A 21,729-nucleotide genomic window follows, 5' to 3' on the forward strand; every position below is an offset into this window, starting at 1 on the left:
TTTATCTCTAATGAATCACAGAATAGTTGAGATTGCAAAAAGGTAACCCACAGCTGGTTACCCAGGATGGCGTCTAGACAGATTTTTAATACTTGTTTGGAGGGAGACTCCACAGCCTACATAAATAACGTGTGAGCAAAAATTTATTCTACGCAAGCACAGAGTATGAAATTTTTCTTCATGCATGTCCTTTATTCTATGCATACTGAGGCTTTATGCAGTAAGAGAGGTCTCAAGTGTGCTAATACAGAATAAGAAACTTATTTCAAATAAAAACATCTTAAGAAATAGTATCTCTTGCAAACAGGAGATCTTATGGCCTGTCTTTTTTTTTTTTTCTTTTTTTCTTTTAGGTTATCTACTCTCCCAAATTTTGTTTATCTGAGGGATTTGTTTAGATTGGGATACCAAAAAAGTAGTTTGTTCTTTTCTCCCTTCTGTTCTTTCTCTGACACAGAGCCATGGACCCATCTTAACTGTATTACAAAGGCCAAAATATATTTTTTTCTATTCCAAAAGCTTTATGTATGAAACCATTGTAATTTGAGTTCTTTACAAGTGTAGGACAAATGGAGGCAAATTCAATCCTGCTACATGGACATGAAGGAAAATTTAAGCCAGTTGCTGCTCTTCCCTAGCTATGAACTCCACTGGTCTAATCAAGATTTGATAATATACCATACTTACATCTGCTTGGACAAGCTGCGTGGATGTATTTAAAAAGATTAATATCTTAGTCCCTCCATATTAATTTCCTATATCATGACCTATGGTATGTTCAGGAGAAGGAGGTACGTTCTTCCCATTAATTTCCTTTCCGAATCGTGGGGGCTGTTTTAGTGGAGATCAATTTAAAAATTTCTTTAGGAATACTTAATGAAACTGAACACTTCAAAAACACTAGGTACTTCTGCAGCTTTTTTCCCTCCAGTATCTTGGAGACTATTTGATTTCCTAGTCATAAGGTCATGACTTGTCAATAAGCATTATAATGTCACATCCATGCAAATTAGTCAACTTGATCACTATACAGAAGTAAAGCCATGTTACTAAGTATTTGAGTCTACAAAATAAATACATTCTTTTTAAGTTTAATACTTTCTGAATTTGTTTTGGATATTATGTAAAACTGAATCCTCTATGGGATAAAATTTTAGCTCAGAAGAAAATCAATAACTTTGCTGTTGCCTTCAGTGGAAATGGATTCTACTCAAAGTATCACAATTATGCTTAACAGAAATTAATCCAACTGCTTACTTGATCTTTGGTTTTTGATGAAGAAGAGCTTTAGTCTCTCTTTAAATGTATTTTCATTCATATAGAATTCAACTTGCACCCTGAAATATAAAAGGAAGTATTAGAATTGAATATTAAAGATAAGTAATTTTTTACATTTTCTCTAGTTATTTGTTCTTTATATAAAACTGGAGGAACAAAGAGAGAGTATTCAGCCAAAACCTCACTGAATTTGAATGACTGATGTTGGAAGGTTAAAAAACAAACAAAAAAAAAAGGCAAAAAAACCCCTTATCCCCTTTACATGCAGAATCATTTTCTTGTTACTTGGACACTTTACATTTCAAAATCAGAAGCATCTACATTTTGGTATTTTTGTTGGAAGACTGTTCTGTCTGCATCTTGTAAGGAAAATTTCCTTCATGTTCAGGTTAAACCTCTCATTTTAACTTCCTTCCTGAAAGAATTGGATTTTGATGATGATTCTTTTTTCTGTCATGTTCATATCTCCGTTAAGCGTTCACTTGCTTGTGTCCACCATTAATCAAATGCCCATGCACCAAATAAACCCCCTTTCTGAATTTTGCTTTTGTCACAAGGAAATACTGAGGCTTGAAAACAAAATTATGTTGCAGTCATACAATATTATATAGAAAATAACCCCCTTATTATATTAAAACAACAGTAATATTTTTACTCTTCCCTTCCCCCCAGATCTGTCAGAATGTATTTCATGTTTCTGTCCCTCAATTCAGTCTGAGTATAGCTCATGCAATAGTTCTACAGACTAGAAGAGAGAACTGTTGCACAGGCTGGCAAGGGGAAATGATGTGCAATAGTTATATAGAAAGATAGGCCATTCCAGAGCTATGAAGCTGCACTGCTTGCTATAGGATAAGTACAGCATCAGTTCCATTTCCCCTGAAGACCCTGCTCTACCCAACTGGCTCTCCCTCACCAGTCCCAGCACTCCTCCAGCAATGAATCACTTTCCCCAGCACAGTTTTGGTGTCTTCCCGAGAAGTCAGTCCTCACTTAGAGAACTATTCTACTGTTGCTGAAGAATAAAGCGATACCACAAAAGTGAGTTACTCCCTTATGGCTTGCTTTCTCTGTACACCATCATGTGTTGCAAAATTGCATATACCTTTTCTGTGTGTAGGCATACTTGCCTTTATCTCCATAATTCTTTTCAGCAATCTTTCATCAAATGATTCTACTTCAGTTATTTATTCTTATCTGTACCAGTAGTATTTTGCAAGCAGGATCCTAACTTTAGTTTTTCCCTTCTTGCTTGTGAAGCCTTTGCTGAAACAATTTTTGGATAATCTAATGTTATCTATAGTCTCTCTCTCTTCCCCTCAAATACTCGTCTAATACTACATATTTCTGTACACTTACAGAATTGGAGGATTATTTAATTATGGGCCCAGAATGGATGGCATCTCAGGCAATGTAACTTTTTCATTTTTGCTTATTTACTACCAGATGCTTAGGCATATCACTTTGTAGAATAGGGTCAGCATGTCATAAAAAAAAAGGCTTTCTATGACTCAGGGAGGTCAGTTAATTTTAGCTAGCCATTTAGCTTTGGTGTGGTTTATCGTAGTATTCCTTGTAGAATGGAAAATTACACTGCTTTCTTTGCAGAGGAAGGAAAAACATAACCTCTGTATTGGAACTAAGCTCTAAGCTTACAGAACTATATATTTATTTCTGTGCAATGACATGTTTGACACAGTGGTTAGAGCAACCCCTACCCTAGATCATCTTTTCTGCCTTATTTTGTTCACCCCACTGTGACAAGATCTTAAAGCAGCTGGAATTAAAAGAGGACGAACCCACCTGCCCTCTGCTTTAAATGGAGAGTAGCTCCAACTGTGTATTTCAAACAGCTTGGACACAGAGGAATGTCCTAGAAACTGCCACAAAACCAGAGGAAAAGCCCATCAGATGAAGAGCAGCTTGTTTCTGGGCTTTTTCTGAGCTTAAATATAGACTAAGTGTTGCGCTGTTCAAGACTGCAGGAGTCACTGCCAAATAACAGAAGCAGCACAACTTAGCTGGTAACCTTAAGGGAAGTTAAGGAAGCATAACCAGAGGTTAATCACTAGGTGAGCAGGTTTGTAGGGCCCTGAGCTCTGCTTCAGTTCTTTTCTGTACATTTCCCAAGGTACTTACTATCAATGCAGTGACAGTTTTAGTGAGAAATCTATCCCATCATTTGGCAGCTGCCACATGCTAAGTGTATATACATAATCATCAAGGACATATTTTAGTAGGTAAGCAAAGTGGTACAAGCTATTGAAGTAAGGGATGTTTTTAAAAGGTGCACTGTATCGGTGATCTTTTTTACACATTTTAAACTAGTCTCTCAGATTTTTCAGTCAGAAAATTACAATAGTCACTTATCATGAAAGAACAACATGTTAACAGTAAGCCATCATTTAATGATAATAAGGAAAGAGGATGTGGGAGCTAATCACCCTCCTATCACTACCATTCTGAATTGCTCTGATAGCCTTTTAACAGCTGTCTACTTCTCTTTTCTTAGCAACCTGTGCTCACAGCAGACTAGGATTCCACAGTGCAGCAGTTTCCATGGCAAAATGGATTACGAATGCTGCTAATACCACTTTTGTGGCTCAACTCCTCCTTCCCCTGACTTTTTTAAACTTCGGCAAAAACTGTGTGGGGCTTCTACATTTGCAGGAAATGCATTATTGTGTATGTATAACCACGTAAGCTTTCATAATAAATGATACAGACAGAGAATATTTCACTTTGTTTCTTAAAGGTTACTATTTACCAAGTAAAGCTAGGAATGAAGGAGCCACTGGCAGAGAAAAGGACAGAAACCTCCAGATACTATTCCTTTCCAGTATTCTGCTTTTGATTTTTACAGAGAAAACTCATTCTACTTGAACATTTGCTTTAATCTTTTAATAATTAAAATTTTACTTATTTTATTTGCTTTTTTCTGTATTTTTCCCACTATGAATTGTAACTTAAAAGAGGAGTATGTTGGGAACATAACAGAAACTCTGATCCTTACTGAAAATGCACAAATATATGGCTAATGTACCTGTGGCAAAATCAACTGAAGTTATGATTCGCTTGAAAGCACGGTGTGCTTTTGGTTCTTTTAACCTTCTTAAAATTAAATTCCACTAATAGTAGTCTGCCCTAGTTTAAACCCAAAGAACAGTGATGTCAATGGAATCTTGCAAACTGCAAGAAGCACCTTGAAGTACACGAAGTACAAGTATACATTGCACTCTTCTAATTCAGTCAAGATGTAACTTGAGTAGTGCATTTTAATGTAATACAAAGTATAGCAGGAAAATACTAATTCATGCCAAGGACACTAAATGCAAAGCACTTCTCGTGACTTTAAATAACTGGGACCGATCTGTCTGCACTCCAGTTACTTAACTAATTTTGTCTGCATTTTTTCCATTGCTATTTACAATGTCATCCTAACTCCATAGCCATGTTTTCCTATAGTAACAATATTACCTTGCACGCTCAGATCTACAAATTGTCTTTTGTGTTAGAAAATAGCATATTTGGCTAAATTAATCCTTTAAAAAATGAAAGTATAATTGGATTTCTCACTACATTCATGCAAAGAGCTGTAAATATTTATGTTGACTACTTCCTTGATATCAGAATCAAGAAAAATTGTTAATTGTACAAATAGAGCCAATCTGCAGAAAAGCACATCAATATAAGTCCATCTTTATGGGAGGGGACATTTCATGTTTTCCTACAAAAAAGCGCCTTGTAATAAAAAAAAGGGGGGGTTTTTTATTGTGATTTGCCAATCCAATATATGTGAAATCCTGTTAGATTACAAACCTGAAAGTTTATTATATAGTGTGTAGATCAGTGCTTAGAAATTAAGCATTTGAAGTGCTGAAGTGAGCTGCTATTGTTAGAGCTTATTTTATATTAAAAAACAAGAAAATGGGCATTTTTTTTCTCATAGCTTTTAATAAAAGATGAACATATTTTAATGATGGCTGTCTTGCATAGCAACTCTCAAAGTTTTGCATGTTCTGAAGCACTCAGAACTCTCATTTATTTAGAGCTTCACAGAAAAATGGTCACTTGATTTTCCAGGCCTGCTTATTCTGTCAGAATCAATGACAGATCAAGACCACTTGTTGAATGATAACTTATCATATCGTGCTGAAAGAAATGGATGTAAGACACTATTTTTCCATTACTGGTTCTTAACTTGGGGAGTCCTTCTGTTTGTTTCTGGGAGGAAATCAGTAGTCATCAGTTGCACAGATCATGATGAACGCTGACCAGATGAAGTTCTGAGTTTTTTACTTTGTCTCCATGCTGAATGACTGCACCCCAAAACAAATGGCAGTAATTGTGGAAAGGAGGGTGCTTCATCCTTCCCTGTGCAAAGGAAGGGTGCTTCCAATCAGTGTTGCCTCCCATTGACTGGAAGGACAGAAAAGATGCTATTTAATTTGCAGCATCCTAATTTGGTACTCTATTCTTGCAGTGAGAGCGGGATATGAGAGAGTTGTGGAGATCAGTGTCTCAACATTTTTCTGGGTACTTTAGGACATAGTCTTTAAAAGATACATTGCTACTGAAGCTGTTTGCCAATCGCTATGCTGATAAAATCTAACATTTGCAATATGACACTGCATTTTTTTAAAGATGAATTCTAATAATTGTAGAATAATTACAACTGACAGGTATAAGGTCCTTTTCTTATAGGGGATTTTATCTGTTTATTACAAATAAACCAGTTAATATTTTCAAGATCTCTGCAGAACTGTGCTTGTGCAAAATTATCTTCTAGATTCTTTTAATATCTAATGTTGTGAATGTACATAACAGAACACAGGTTCTACCCCTTCTAACACTTGCCTTGTAGCGTGCCACCTATTAACCTCTTTATTTTTCCAAACTAAATTCTTGCAGTACTTCTCTAGAACAACTTATGCAGTGTAACTGTCTGGTCCAAATTTCAGCTGCCATGTAACAGACCTGTTTGGTCATCTTAATACTTACAGTGTATGCTCTGACATCTGTTCCTGGGTGTTCCTTTTGTTCTGCTCTTTCTATGTATATATTTAGTTGAAGGTTACCTCCTAAACCAGTGAATCTGAATTAATATGTCTAATGAAGGTTTTTCAGACATACTTCTTTTTGCTTGAGTATGTAACTGGATGTTACCATAACTAATGGATTTGTAGAGATCGGGTGTTATCAGTATCATCATAAAAATTCTCTGTATTGATAAAGACAGAAATAGCATGAACTAGGTTGAGTTTAATCACAAGTTACAGGAAAAAGGATCAATGATGTATAAATGACTTTGTAGCTTAGAAGTGTATGTGTGCTGAGACCCTTTTTTTACTGTATCTTTCCAATAAGTGCTGCTTGTTTCAATTGAAAGAAATCCAAGATAGCATCAGAAAATAGGCCAAGCTGAAATTTTCAGGCTGCACAAAGTAAAAATTTGCACCTGCAAACACAAGAAACAATTTTCTAGGTAAAAGCAAGCTTTCTTAATTGTTCAAGAGAAAATGCTAAAAATTGCAGCCCTTAATTAAAATTTTCTTCATTACAATTTAACAGGATATGTGTATCTAGAATATATCTTAAAACCTGATAGTGAGCCAGCTTCAGGTTCCTTTTTAATCAGCTGGCCCCAGTTATACAAAACTGTCTTCATAAATTCTACACAGGCCCATAGCAGCAATTTAATATTACAGCAACAGAAATACGAAATTACATTTTTTTTTACTCTTCTGTGCAAAACATCATCATTTTTTCCATTCCTTTGAGGGAAAGATTTTTAAGGGAAGACTGATAGCAAGCAGCTGAGGCCCAGTAGTGGGCAGCATGCATGCTTTTTAATCAAATAATAGTACTTGAAAAAAAATATAAAATCCTTCACTCACAATCAGTCTTGCAAATTCAAAAAGGAAAGGATCACTTCAGTCCGAGATCCACGAAAACCAGTGACAGTTTCACCATTTCACTAATGGTCTGGTAATAAATGAATTTGCAATATGTATTCTTTGTCATTAGAAACTTTTTTTTTTTTTTGCTTGCTTTTTATGTTGCTTTACTTCGGGGAACTGAAACTGCAGAGCATCTCCCTCCATTTTAGTGGCCCTGCAAACACCAAACACTTGACTTTTTGCTGCAAATAAACTTTCTTATTGCAAATCCTGAAGTTAGAAAGTCAATAAATCATACGTGAATGACTCATTATGAAATCATGGACTTTTAAGCTAAACTTTGCAAGAAAAATCACACAAGGAAGATACTTGACAAGTTTGGTAAAACTTCTCCTTCTCCCCTCCTCCCCCTGTAAGGGTACAAGGGGAGGAAGCATAAATATTTTAAAGTGAATTTACTGCATGTAAAAATAGCTTTTTTTAACCTCTGGGCAAAAATTCTTCATGAATAGGATATACACAGCACAGAGCTACTGCAATGAAAATCCATTATGTGAGGCCTTTTAACTGTGTAAGTCTGAAAACTCTGAGTAATGGGGTATGCTTCAGGAGGTTTGATTCCAGACACTCTTCAGTTGTATGTAGGTGTGCTAATTAATCATACCTGAATAGCAGGAATGTTCACTGGGGTTTTTTAATAATGTTGGTAACTGCTCATCAAAAGGACACTTGAAACAAACTTGTTGAATACCAGGCATACTGTGATAACACCTTTCTGTTATTGTCAGCTTGGATTCAACTCTTTATTTAGACTGTAAGCAGCAAAAGACAGAGTAACCCATTAAAACCTACCATGTATCTCTACTTTTTTCCACTCAAATCTTGTTCTCTCATCACCAGGACAATTTCTCTTTGCTGCTTTCCTAAAATTCTTCTGTACCAATGCTGTTGTTGTCATTCAAAAACATTCAATTTTTGTTTCAGGTTTTATTTTAATAAGTTTGGATTACTTTTGCATGCTCCCCATTTAACAATTTTCTCTTCTAAAGCAAGCAGCTAAACACTATGAGGGACATTGTCATGGAGATTATCCAGATAAAGATATAAACAGGTGTTCAGATAAATAAAAGTCTTAAACTGTTCTAGTAGATTTCAGTCATCTCTAGAATAGTAAATAAATAAAAAGACAAATTGCTCTCTTCAGAGATGGCAGTTTACAGGTACACACCTTTCTTACATATGAAAAATGACTGCTACTGCTTAACCCAGGACACAGAGGAATCTGAATCACTATTCACTTAAACTCTACTTCTCATCTGTAAAGCAAATGTATCTCAGTAGTCAGCTACTGCTCCTCTGCAAGGTGTCTTTTTCTTTCTTGTCATTTTTCAATATTGCATCTTCTCAAAAGCAGCAAGTAGAACTAAGCTGAGAGCTGTTAGTACATGGTATCCTCACAGATCAGATTGCTTATCTCAGTTTTATTTTTACTTAAAAAAATAAGAAATTAAGATTTAGTTTTCTGAAAATGCACCAGAAGGGAGAAGAAGAAAAAAAGAGCAGATGGATAGGGAAAAAAAAAGGAACAAAAACCCTTTGTGGGTGAATCCCAATCTGTCATTTTTTTAAAGTATCACATCACCATGAATAAAATATAATTTTATAATTTTAAATATGACTCATTAATAAGTTACCTGAATCACACACTCAGCTTCCTAGCAGGTCTGTTCCGATGACCACTTATATCAATGGAAAGAATCTATTTACTCAGAGTTGAGTAAAGTAATCAAATAGTAAAAATATTCAAATGGGGTATTTCCCTATTGCTTTAGGTATGTAATTACTATTTTTCTCCCCAAACGAAAGCAATTTTCTTGCTATTTCAATTACACAATGTATTTTACATAAAATTGGCAGGTCAGTGTAAGATTCAGAAAAGCATATATATTGATTCTTCTTTAATGTATTTCCACAGCTTCTTGTTATCATCTTGCTTTATTATTACCTCTGTTTGCTGGCTTTTATGCTTTTGTTGTTTTTTTGGTTTGGTTAGATTTTTTTTAATTGAATTACTCTGGTTATACTGGTCAATTATAACCAACAATATATTTAGTGTTTCATGGAACAATGCACAGCATGGTTATATGAAGTCAGAAAACCAAATTTGGAAGTGCTTGCGTTTGTTTTCAGTAATTTTCCAAATTGAAATTTTGGGATTCAGTAAGTTAACCTACATTTTTACCAAAGACATACCAAATTATAGGGAGGTATTAGCTGCACCTACTCTAAAGGAAATAAAAGCTTATGAAAACTCTTAAACAACAGCATTCGGTGTAAGCACATGAATTTACAAGATCTGTGTATGGAGTCTTACTCATTAACATTTCCTGAGGACAGGGAATGTTCTAGGGTAAAAATGTCAACGTCATGTCAAAATCACAAGTTCCTGTTTTCCCTCTGAAAAATGTTTCATTGAAGAAGGTAATTATGCTTGTCCTTTATTGTACTATAAATAGCAAATTAGTTGAATTTTTCCAAGGAAAATACGTTCATCAACCTAAACAATAGTTTTGTTTTATTTTAATTTCAATATTGTTTTGGTTTTCTGACCCAATTAATACACAAGGTCTGAAATTTCCTAAGTTTTTGTAGCCTTAAATTTACTTCCTATACAACTATGCAAGACATTACGCTGCCTTTTGTATCACAGTGACCTGATGGGATTTGATCTATATTCTGTGTCCTCCCTTTTGGGAGCTGTATTCTTCTCATATGTCTCTGCCCTAACTTAGCTGTCATGATTGCTTTCTGAATAACTATATGGAGATGATAATGATTCTTAACTATTTAACAGGTTCCCACAGAGTTCAGCAGAACAAATGGCAAAAATAAGACAACCCTCAGTAAAAATACAAAGAAAAGTTTTATAAGAAGCATCAGATGAATTAGAATAGCCTGCACTTTCAGAAAACATTGCATTTGTCCTTCAAACATGGAAGACTTTCTTCCCAAGTGTTAAGCAAAAAATGAGTACTTTTTACACTTAAGATCCTCCTTTTTTTAAATTGGCCACCAAAGAGATATCTCTAAAAAATATGAACTCACTGACCCCATTCAGACTGACCTGGGTTTTTTTTGTCTTCTTTTGTTTTTTGACCTCCTAAGGCTGTTTCCTTAAAGACAAACTAAATGCCCATATTATGTATATTTGGAAGATAAATAAAACCCCAAATTTAGCATATTTCTCTAAAGCAATTATAAACCTGAAGTGTATATAATTATTAAGCTTCAGAAGATAACCTCTGGATGTATTGCAGTTGCTGGATCTAAAAATCCAGCTTCAAAATGAAGCCACTGAAATGCCTTCTGCAGTTTCTGTGTTGTGATACCAACACGATGGCTCAGAACCTGAATCACAGAATTCCCTCCAAATTATTCTATTGGCTGTAGAAAAAATGCTGCAGTTAAAATTCATCTCCAGTCAATGAAAGTTTGACACTCAAGTCTACAGTTCACATTTGGCCTGCTTTGCAAATGCAGTCCAGGTATGAACTGTGTTTTTCAGAAATTAGTTGACTTTACTGCCAAGTCATGGGAAAGTAAGCAGCTAAATTCTCGAGACACTATAACCTTCAAATACTTAGACCTTTACTTCCCTAGAATGAAGCTGTTGCTAATTTTAGTCTCCATTGAGGTTGCCTGTAGTCTATATATATATACATACACCTCTATACCTGTGATACATCACTCTTTTGATTCTTTGACTGACCTATTGCCTGTTTCCTTCAGCAAAATTGTGAAATGCTTCTTCAGCTTAAGGGATGTGAAGGAAAAGTGCTCAATTTCAATTTTTGTTACCACTCCTGCTACTTACTCCCTACCTTCCATCCCTAGTCCTCACAACTTCCTCTTGCCACCCCCAGCTGTCACCACAGTTTGCTTTGTCACCTCCTAATCCCTTCAGAGAAGGATATGATGAGTGTGGAATAAGTGCCAAAGCTGCTCTCCAGGGCCCTGTGCAGCAGACTCACTCACAACAGCTTATACAGCATGAAGCAGGCTGCTTTAGTTTTATGCTATATGGAAGGTATGCGTGCATCAACCTAGCAACCTAAATATCTGGGTAGGACTGGCAAGTTAAGATACATTCAGAGAAATGACCCAAAACCTCTATACAACAGGTGGCATATAGTGCAGTAAGAGTTTAAATAGAAGTCTGACAGTCTAAATAAGGCCAAATGATAAAACTGGTTACTTCTCCAGTTGTGTGTTTAAAAAACAAATAAACACAAACACCAAAAAGAAGAAAAAAAGCACACCCAAAACCCCAAAACCCAAACAAACAAAACAGCCCTGAACAAACAAAACATAAAGCTGGCGGAATCTGTAGCAAAATCTCACAAAGAACCGTACAATATGACAAATAAAAGCAGCTGCCCAGGATTTTCATGTGGGCAGTACCTACTTTGCACAGTTGGGTTCAGACTGATGAAACAGAAGAGCACTTAATTTCCTTACTTTTGCAACCTGCAGGGGAGGGAGTAGCAGCCCTGAAAGCAGGAGAAGCCCAAGCTTTGGGATTTGATTTGAGCTTGCTGTAACTTGCAGTACAGAAAGAGCTCCTGCTAGAGGCTTGCCAGCACAGCTGTTTAAGACATGAGGCTAAGTTTAGACTGCACTTCCAGGTCTATAAGTTTCAGTTTAAGCTAGCTGAACTCTTCAATGTTGTGGTGTATGAACAGTAAACTTGGAGTCACGTGTATACACAATAAGGAAAATACGTGTTCACTGTGGAGTCTTTTACTAGTGTAGATTGGGGATCTCTGCAGAAGCGGGTAAATCATTAAGGAATTTTCAGACGCATGTCTTCACTGAACCATCTATTTGGTATTTAGCAGCTTACTGCTGGCTTTGAGGAAAATTGTATATACAGCTTTTAGTTTACAGATGCAGTAGCTGTTCGATTTATGTTTGGAACTAGACAGCTGTATATTTATCAACATGCAGTTTACTGCTTTCTCTACTGCTCTCAGTAATGCCATTTCTTCCCAACTACTGTTAAACCAATACCGACCAATCAACACTTGATTTGCTTGTTACCAGATAAACTAGTGGTACAGGTTTGTATGTGAATTAGATGTAAACACAAAATTGTTTCTGTCAACCATGTAAAATAGGCTTGTGCTGACTCTTGGCAGACAGCAGCAGTTACGTTGTCAAGCCAGGATGTTTTATGACCAGTGTAACAAGCTGCCATCTCCACAAGGGGGGATCTCTGCTCATGTCACCCTTATGAAGGGCTGATTTCCAGATGAGTCTGACTAGTAATTTTCTCTAATTAAGGACTCTATTCTTTCATTTGGAGAGTTTTCAGTTGAATTGTCTGTTGCTCAGACTCATCTTTAATCATTGTGATAAACTGTCCTGGTTTAAGGCCAGCCTGCAACTCAGAACCATGCAGGTGCTCACTCACTCCCCCACTTCTTCCCCTGCGTCCAGAGGTATGGGGAGGAGAATGGAAAGAATGTAACTCACAGGTTGAGATAAGGACAGTCCAGTAACTAAGGCTAAAAACTAAGTTAACAAACTAAGTGACTAAGTTAACAAACCACTACTGCTACCACCAATAGTACTGATGATAAGGGAAATAACAAGGGAAGAGAATACAACCGCTCACCACCCACCTACCGATACCCAGCCCAACCGAGCAGTGATCTAGCCCTTCCAGGTAACTGCCCCCAGTTTATATAGTGGGCATGATGTGCTGTGGTATGGAATACTTCTTTGGTTAGTTTGGGTCAGGTGTCCTGTCTCCTCCTGCTTCCCCTCCTCCCTGGCAGAGCATGAGACTCAGAAAGTCCTTGGTCAGAGTAAACATTACTGAGCAACAACTAAAAACATTGGTGTTATCAGCGTTGTTCTCACCCTGAAAGTCAAACCACAGCACTGCACCAGCTACTAAGAAGGAGAAAAACGATTGCTACTGCTGAACCCAGGACAGTATCATGTAATGCAAAGCATAGCAAGAGCAAACACTCTGGGATAGTGGAAAAGGCTGTGATCATGAACTACCTCTTTGTATTGCTGGAAAAAGCAGCATAAATAATATGATGCCACAAACTTAATGGACCAATTATTCAGTTGCCCAGGTAATGAAAATAAATGGGAGGAAAGGGTGGGTGGGGAGAAGACAACCAAAAACTCTAGTCTAAAACTGTACAGTGTGATGCTTATGGAATTGCATTCATAAATGCAATTATAGATATCTGGGTTTATATTGCGATTGAGTTTTGGGTTTTTTTTTAAATTGTTATTATCTGTAATTATGTTTAAAGCTAAACTTTGATTTAGCATAATAAACCATTTTATATTCATTACCAGACTTTTGCTGCCTATACCTACTTCCATCTCTGGTCCTTAGCTAGTGAGCCTTTTAGGATAGGTCTTCCACTGATTCTGTAAAATATCTGTTATTCATGATACAGTAACGATAGCTGTCATAGTTCTATTGCACACTCATTCAGATTTTTTTTCCTTTGCAACTGGCAAATTCATATACTCATAAATAGCATTTAAAAAAAAAATTTGTTGGTTCGTTTTTGTCTCCTTCAAATCTGGACAAATGTGATTATCTTATTTTCAAAATTCTCTAAATGAAGACAATATTTTTATAGGCCAAATCCCTAAAGAATTCTCTTAAGTGCTGAAATATTTCCAAGTAGATTATGAAAAAGTCATACATCTGTCACTATTTGGATGTTATAACTCCTACAGGGGTATTTGAAGCTGTTTATATGATCATGCTAATAATCATCTAGTCAGAGCCCATTTCACAAACATGAGTTACTTCTGTCTAAGATAGTACAGATGTTTCTCTGCAACCTTTCCTTAACCACACTGCCTGTATCAGGCTGTCTAATAACATTTACATAATGTTAACTAATACGTAAGTTCCAGAACACATTTTAGCACTTCAGAATACAGTAACAGGAGCATGATTTGTTTCGAAAATAATTATAGTGATGGTAAGAACAAAACAGAATATGGGAATAGACAGAGGAATGGGCTAAGTGTTGATGGAGGGGAAAGTTGGAAAAGAGGGTATAACAGAATGAGGATGTATTAAAATAAGCAACAGTGTGTTACTTGCTCTGCTCTTGCATTACCATTTCACTGCCTGCTAAACAACCAAGCAAACAGACCAGTTCTAAATAGTCTGCCCTGGTGCAGACACTCTTCAATTTTAAAAGAAACCTAATTGAGTAAAGGAAAATATGGCTGGCAAAAAAATAATATTGTAAGAGCTTTCACCCTTTTACAATGAGAATTAGAAAAGAATCTTAACTTCCAGCTGTATAAATTTACAGTCAACTGAAACATTGTTAGCTTACTAAAATAAAGCATGGTACATTTCCTATTTCAATTTGCACTGTTCACAAAAATCAAAACTGATACTTTACAGGCATAATTAGAGCTGTGTTTGAAAGAAGTACAAGGAAGAAGATGCATAAACACAGTATACCTAAAAAGAGGCTTTAATGTGATTTAGTACTTCTTTGTTGTGCTGAACTGATTCTGGAGAAGTAGTAGTTACCCACAGTCAAGAGCTGAATCCCCTGTCTTAGTCTACTTGCACAAACACATAGACGCATGAAGTTTATCAAACCCCTGCTCTGTCTAGAGGAAGGCTGTGTTCCATTTGCTGCTGTAACCTTGTCTATTTTCCTTTCCGGCATTCTTCCATTTTCATATTTGCTGTCTTCAAATGTTCTCTCTGAAAGTGCTTCTCAAATACCAGTCTTGCATGTCTTCAGGATGAGTGGTAGTTCAGTACCCCAAATTCTTCATTGTGTTATTCATATTTGACATATACATCCTGGTCCTATGCTCCGTCTACTTGAGGCACATTGCTTGACTTATATGCCATATGCTTTTTGAAACAGGAATCACAAGCTCCTCTGTTTCTCTAGTGCTTTTCTATAATGGTCTTACCTAGATTCAAGGTCTCCAGATTGTATCAAAATGCAAATAATAAAAATATGAGGCAAGTATATTTGAAGTTCAGAGTCAGATTTTTGTATATCTCAATGTTTTCCTTCCAATGTTCTTTTATTCCTCCCATTTTTCTCTTTACAAACTCCTATGAATACTTCGCTTTAAAAAAATTAAGATGTAAGAGTCTCAAGGATCCAATTCTATAGCCACTTAAGTTGGACAGCACCTTAGTATTTCAAATGGACAAGAGATCATGCTCGGTGTGATTTCAATTTCTGTGGAGTTGCATAAGCCATGTTCTTAGCACAAATATGTTCACACAATTCCTAATTGGGTGTGAACAGTATGCGTATGTATAGTAATCTCAGGTATATGGCTAATGTTATTCAAAGAATATCATAATTCTTCTTAGTTTTATATATTCTGGCTGTCACACTCCTAACATCGTTAAAATGTCAGGAGTTTCCAGGCACACAGACTAGCCTTCAATGCCAGATACTGAATTGACATATTTCGTAATCACAGTATTAGTGATAACAGTCAAGAATTAAAAATAGCACAGCTAAATAAAATCATGAAAAAAGGCAATTAAATAGTCTTATAATGTACATTAGGAATTATAAAAATATAAGTATTGGTTAGAATCTCAATGAGACATGAAAAAGGTAAACGGCACCCATGCAAGACCTACAAGTTTGATTTAGCCTGGGAACAAACTAAGAATGAAGCGAATGACAGATATAAATAGAGTATGAGCTGTAGCACTCTGCTCCATTATGAGATAATTGGAAGAGATAGATAAGGGGGAAGTCTGAAGTGAACATCATGTACTTAAACTTTTATAAAGCATTTGAAAAGGCTCTCTGGAGATTGATACCAAAGGTAAAAAATCAAATACTTGTAATAAGGACAAGAAGTAAACAACCCAAAAGTAAACAAACAGGGTTGATATAACACAAAGTGAGTGCCTGTCCTTACAGAAGACATTTTCATTTGGAAAGTGTAAAAATGCTATTTCAGCTACAGAAATTCATTTTTAAATGTTTTTAATATAATAAATTAGCTTGAAAGTTAAAAAGAATAAGAGCTGACTGAACAGGAAGGTAACAACTTGAAAAATAAAACGGTACAAAATCCCCTTTCATAATGAACATACTATGTTCCTTTAGATAGAACAGAGAGAATCCTAACAGAATAAGCCAGGTAACTTCTTATAGACATGGTAAAGAGGCTGGTTGTACCTATAAATCAGAAGCAGAGCAATCAAGACAAAATTTATCTTTATTGGCCTTGAACCCAGACAGTAATACTAAAATAACTGACAGCAATGAATATTTTGAAACTTGTACACATATATTCAGTTGCAACACAAAGGACCAATAGACCTATACACTTCAAGTCTTACTGAAGTATACATTCAAGTCTTATTCAGTGGTGTGAATATATTGCTCATTTATGTAAATCTGTGTTCATCAGCATTTATAACCAGACTCTGACGCCTCTATACAGAGCTGGTACACAGCTTTGTGATCAAACAGGACAGACATATACTTGAGATACAGGATAAGCTACTTTGGCAAGGGGAAAGGAAAACAGCTGGAACAGGCTGTCAGAACACTGTGTATTCCTAGGTACACGTATTATATGTTCAGATAATGTAGCTGCAGAATAAAATTGCAAATGATTACCTTTTATTTTTCTCTTACCTATATTGCTTTGGCAAAATAATACACAGCTGAAGTGCAAGTTAAAAAGTTTCAGTTCGTTATTTGACACTGTAATCTTCAGCTCAAGGTAGTTTCCAAATGAAAATAAATGAAGTTAAAAGAAATGCTGGACATTCTCTGCTTCATAATATAACTAAAATTCTCAGGCTTCTGATATGCCATGTTAGCCAGTTTACATCCTCTTAAACAAGGGGCCAGAGCGCTTGAAATGGGACCTGTTAGTAAGGTTTGTAAGTGCAACAATAGCCAGCTATCATTTTCGTATCTACTTGTTTAGATTTGGATTTGTAGAACAGCTATATTTTCAGAAGTGTTCAACAAAACAAATTCATGTATTATTTTCAATATTTTGACAGATACACAAGACTTCTCTCTGAGCTTGTCAACCTTCTAGAATATTTTCAGATTGTCAGACGCTGGTCACCAAAATGTCACCTGAAATATTATATTTAGGACCTAACAGTACATGTTAGTGGCACTGCCATTTAAAATATATAACATAAAAGAGAGTGGTCCACTGGCATAATGCTCCATGAACCTCAATATGGTATAGAGAAGCACAGAAAGGGGCCAGTAATTATTAGCTGTTTATACATCCCAATTTTGTAGGGTGTGAAAATGGAGTTATCAAACTGAGACTTAGAATATTAAATTATTATTTTACATTTTATAATGAAAAAAACCATGAATTCACAGGACATTCATTTAGATTAGTTGTATGTGGTTTTTACCTATTATGCCCATATTCATTCTACAGACAAGGGGAAGTGAAGCTAGCTTTGAGTTTTCCATGTATTCAAAAATCTGCGCAGTTATATCTGGAGCCTTAATAAGTTATATCAGGTCAAGGTGCAATGACTAAAGCTGTCACTAATGACTAAGCAAAATACTGTGTTGCCTCATATGCTATCTCGTCAATGGAAAATAACCTCTCTACTCAGACTAAGACACAAATATTCCCATTGAAATAAACAGGTCTACTTGTAGTAGTAGGTGATAATGCAAAAAGATTAAAATCTCTGCAAGTTACTTACAAAGCAGCTGAAGGTTATGTGTGTGTCGCATTTCTCTGTAGCTCTCAGAACACATTGTGGCTAAATTTCTTCATGCAGATTTAGTGTTATTACAGTATTTTGATGAATAGTTAATGATACACAGGGAATGAAACTCTGACCAAAACAGTATCATACAAGACTGATGTAGTATTTTACAGTCTTGCTGCACAGATAGGAATTTGTACATATCCACTTTAGGTAGCATGGCAAATCTGATGGATAAATCGTTGGTGTTTGGCTTCCACAGTATATAGTCTCAACTCTTTTTGGAGGTGAAGGAGTGATTAGGAGAAGAGTGGCACATTGCAAATAAAGAACAGTATTGGTGTGTTTTTCATTTGTGTATAATTTCTAGGGAACAATGCCTTTTACAGGTTATCTACATTAGGTTTTCTAATAGGGAATAAATGCTGAAATTTCTTTTTTGCTGTATGATCTAAAGTGAAAATTGATACATAACTTTTTTGAGTGTGAATCTTTACTTGGTCTGTGAAGCAGAAAAGTACTTGAAAAAAGATTTTTCAGCTTTGAAGAGATTAGACTTCCAATTAAACTAAAGCCTTCTGCAACTTCTCATCTAGTCCCCATTCAATATAACAATTTAGCATTCCTTCAGTTTCTTTTGAGGGAAGGACTAAAATAGCTTTCAGAAACTTCAGAGTTTCTGGAAGTCATGATGGAAATTTACTGACTGAATTGTGTGGTCAATACATACATAGTCCTTCTCATCTAAAATAAATATTTAGCTAATTCTGAGCATTCTTTACATTCATATAAACTCCATTTACGAGGAAAACAAACACACACACACCAATACACAGTGAAGTTTAGTTTTTCTATCCCTTTCCTGACTCTACTAATAGCCACCAGAATGCCCAAAGGAGAAACACCATTAGTTAATAATAGTACTCTTAAAGACAATGATCCTAAGTTTACTATTTTTAGAATTTTTAGTAACTAAAAATATTATACCATTATCTTTTGGACTGTATTCCAAATGTACTATTGATTGTCACAAAATACACTGAAGCATGGAATAATGTTTACATCAGATGGTTTAAACTAAATTTTTCTCATGCAAACTTTTATTTTCTCTGCAAGCTATATTTTTCCTTCTACTGATAGAAGTAATGCTAAATTAGGTGGGATAAAAGAATACGACATGCAAAGCAATAAATAAAATTAGTCTAAAGGTTTCATTCATTTCATGTACGTTCATTCTGTAGTCTGCTCGATTACCTACTTATCTATAGCTTCACTAAGATAAGCAATATGTTTTTATTACAGGCTAAGAGATTATAGGAACTGTACCTTATCTGAAGGGAAAAATAGTAGTAAAAAGTCAAATTAAATTTGTCAGGAACTTCCCACAGATACTTTAACAAGACTAGAAAGAACTTATCTGAGATTCCATATGGAGCTGTACTGTTAAAATTTAAAAAGGAAAGTGATACTGCACATGCTTTTTACACATGCCCAGGACTAGGGTAATTTTATAAAAAGGAGTCTTTTTTCTTTTTTTTTTTAAAGTTTCATATTCAATCAGTGTAGACCTGCAATCCAGAAACAATTATAAAATACTCCAAAAGCAGCCCTTAGAATGCCAACAACTCTGGGAAGTAAATACAGAGCTGAATCTGAGATTATCACAATTTCCTGGAATTTATGGGAACTGTGTATGCTTTCAGTCTCCCGTGATCACATGTTTAACAGGCAGGCAAAGGCAAATATTTAAGAGATAATTACAAGGAGGAAGATTATTCAGGCAAAGACTCAGAAAAAGGTGTAAAACAGAAGTCCAATATCAATGGTAGGTGTCTCCCCTCAGGTTTCCCACAAAGGAAGGAAAGGTTGTCAGGAGACTCCATTTACCAAATCAAAAAGAGGAATGTTGAAGGCATTTCCTGTTGATGACACTTCCTAAAAGAACTGTGCACTGATACATATCTGTCTTCATTCTTTAGTATTTGAAAGTGCTTTGGCTTCAATGTTGTTATACAGGTGGAGAATAAAATACATAGGGTTTCTGAAGTAATGTTTTCAACTTCACATACTTATACGCTGTAATATATCTAACAGTAGTCTTTAATTGCTTTCTTTCAAACGCAGCTTGCTACACAGTACAACCACAGTATATGATAATTGGTTTACATTTTAAGAAATTGCAACATTTTAATATAAATTGTAAATATTTCATTAAGGAGTGGCAATGATTTAAGAACTCAGAACATATGATAGAACAAGTATTTTAAAAGTCATTATTATCTCTAAAATTTCACTTATCTGATACTGCTCTCTCCACAGCTAACGGTACATATAATTACAGACTTCATACAAATCTCAGTCTCCTTACTCAGAGTGACCTATTACACTTCCTGATTAATCATATGGCATGGCTTTAATTGTATTTTCATTAAATTAAGAAAAATACCCATTTTTACAATATTTTTAAAGTTTAATTCTGTCATCTTTATTCAGCGTGTTCAGAAAATCATTTAGCAGATGCCTTTGTAAAATTGGCCTGTTCCATCTAAACTCTTTTTTTTTTCCTTAAATATGACTTCCTAAATGAATGCAGGAATTTCAGAGTTTGCTGGCTTTGATGAGAGTCAAATTATTTAAGATGTCCTTAGATAACTTAATTGGTGAGACGGGTTAGGACAGGTATTGTTTTGTCATAGAATTATAGAATAGTTAGGGTTGGAAAGGACCTTAAGATCATCAAGTTCCAACCCCCCTGCCGTGGACAGGGACACCTCACACTAAACCATGGCACCCAAGGCCAGCCCTGTCCAACCAGGCCTTGAACACCGCCAGGGATGGAGTGTTCACAACCTCCCTGGGCAACCTATTCCAGTGCCTCAGCACCCTAACAGGAAAGAATTTCCTCCTTATATCCAATCTAAACTTCCCCTGTTTAAGTTTTAACCCATTACTCCTTGTCCTATCACTACAGTGCCTAATAAAGGGTCCCTCCCCAGCATCCTTAGAGGCCCCCTTCAGATACTGGAAGGCTACTATGAGGTCTCCACACAGCCTTCTCTTCTCCAGGCTCAACAGCAACAACTTTCTCAGCCTATCTTCATACGGGAGGTGCTCCAGTCCCCTGATCATCCTCGTGGCCCTCCTCTGGACTTGTTCCAACAGTTCCATGTCCTTTTTATGTCATCTTGAAGTCTTGTATAGATCTTAACACTGATCAGACTTAGACAGAATATATGGACAGAATGAGGAGAGGTCTGTGTTTATGAGCTGGACTGGACTGGCTGTATTGCTATTAGGTTGTCTGATAATCAACCATCAAGTGTCGAGGGTAATACAAGAAGGCACAGTAGTACTTCCTTCTCTCCATATCACCATTTCTATCACTGACCATTTCTATTCACTGTAATGTGACGCTGCCATCTTAGAAAAGATGGGAATTTCTACATGCTCAGTTCACCTTAGCCTGAAGTCAAGTAGCAGCAGGTTGCTAGACAACTCTACATCCCCAGTCACCTTTGCCGTAGAAGACAACTTTCACCTCATAATTTTGATAATGGTGATCTTCTAACAGCTATTTTTTTGTCCTAAATTAAGAGCAAAACCTAAGGTCCTCCAGAACAGTCTCTTACTAGCCCATGGTGTACGTCAGAAGACTGCCTGTTCCATGAAAGTTCCCTCTTCCCCATAGATACTTCCTTTATACTGCAAAATATTTCCAGTAACCAGCCTTGTTCTTCCCACCACGTGCAATACTCTGCCAACATCACATTAAAATCCCAACATTCTGCT

The 21,729-nt window shown here is 35.9% G+C and overlaps 2 protein-coding genes across 7 annotated transcripts in view; both read right to left on the reverse strand.

Moving 5' to 3' along the window:
• The window catches only part of F13B (coagulation factor XIII B chain), a 301,636-nt gene that overhangs the window by 198,822 nt on the left and 81,085 nt on the right, over positions 1-21,729 (reverse strand). The window lies entirely within an intron of this gene.
• The window catches only part of KCNT2 (potassium sodium-activated channel subfamily T member 2), a 130,505-nt gene that overhangs the window by 96,684 nt on the left and 12,092 nt on the right, over positions 1-21,729 (reverse strand). For all 6 annotated transcript variants that reach the window (XM_061379253.1, XM_061379252.1, XM_061379250.1 and 3 more), the window contains exon 2: positions 1,258-1,337. In XM_061379253.1, coding sequence (XP_061235237.1) covers positions 1,258-1,337 — 80 coding nt within the window. The remainder of the gene's footprint in view (positions 1-1,257; positions 1,338-21,729) is intronic.

The sequence above is a fragment of the Neopsephotus bourkii genome, unplaced genomic scaffold, assembly GCF_033783945.1.
Source record: "Neopsephotus bourkii isolate Nb327-2 ecotype Australia unplaced genomic scaffold, CSIRO-AGI_Nbou_v1 NB_1768, whole genome shotgun sequence".
NCBI lineage: Eukaryota > Metazoa > Chordata > Aves > Psittaciformes > Psittacidae > Neopsephotus > Neopsephotus bourkii.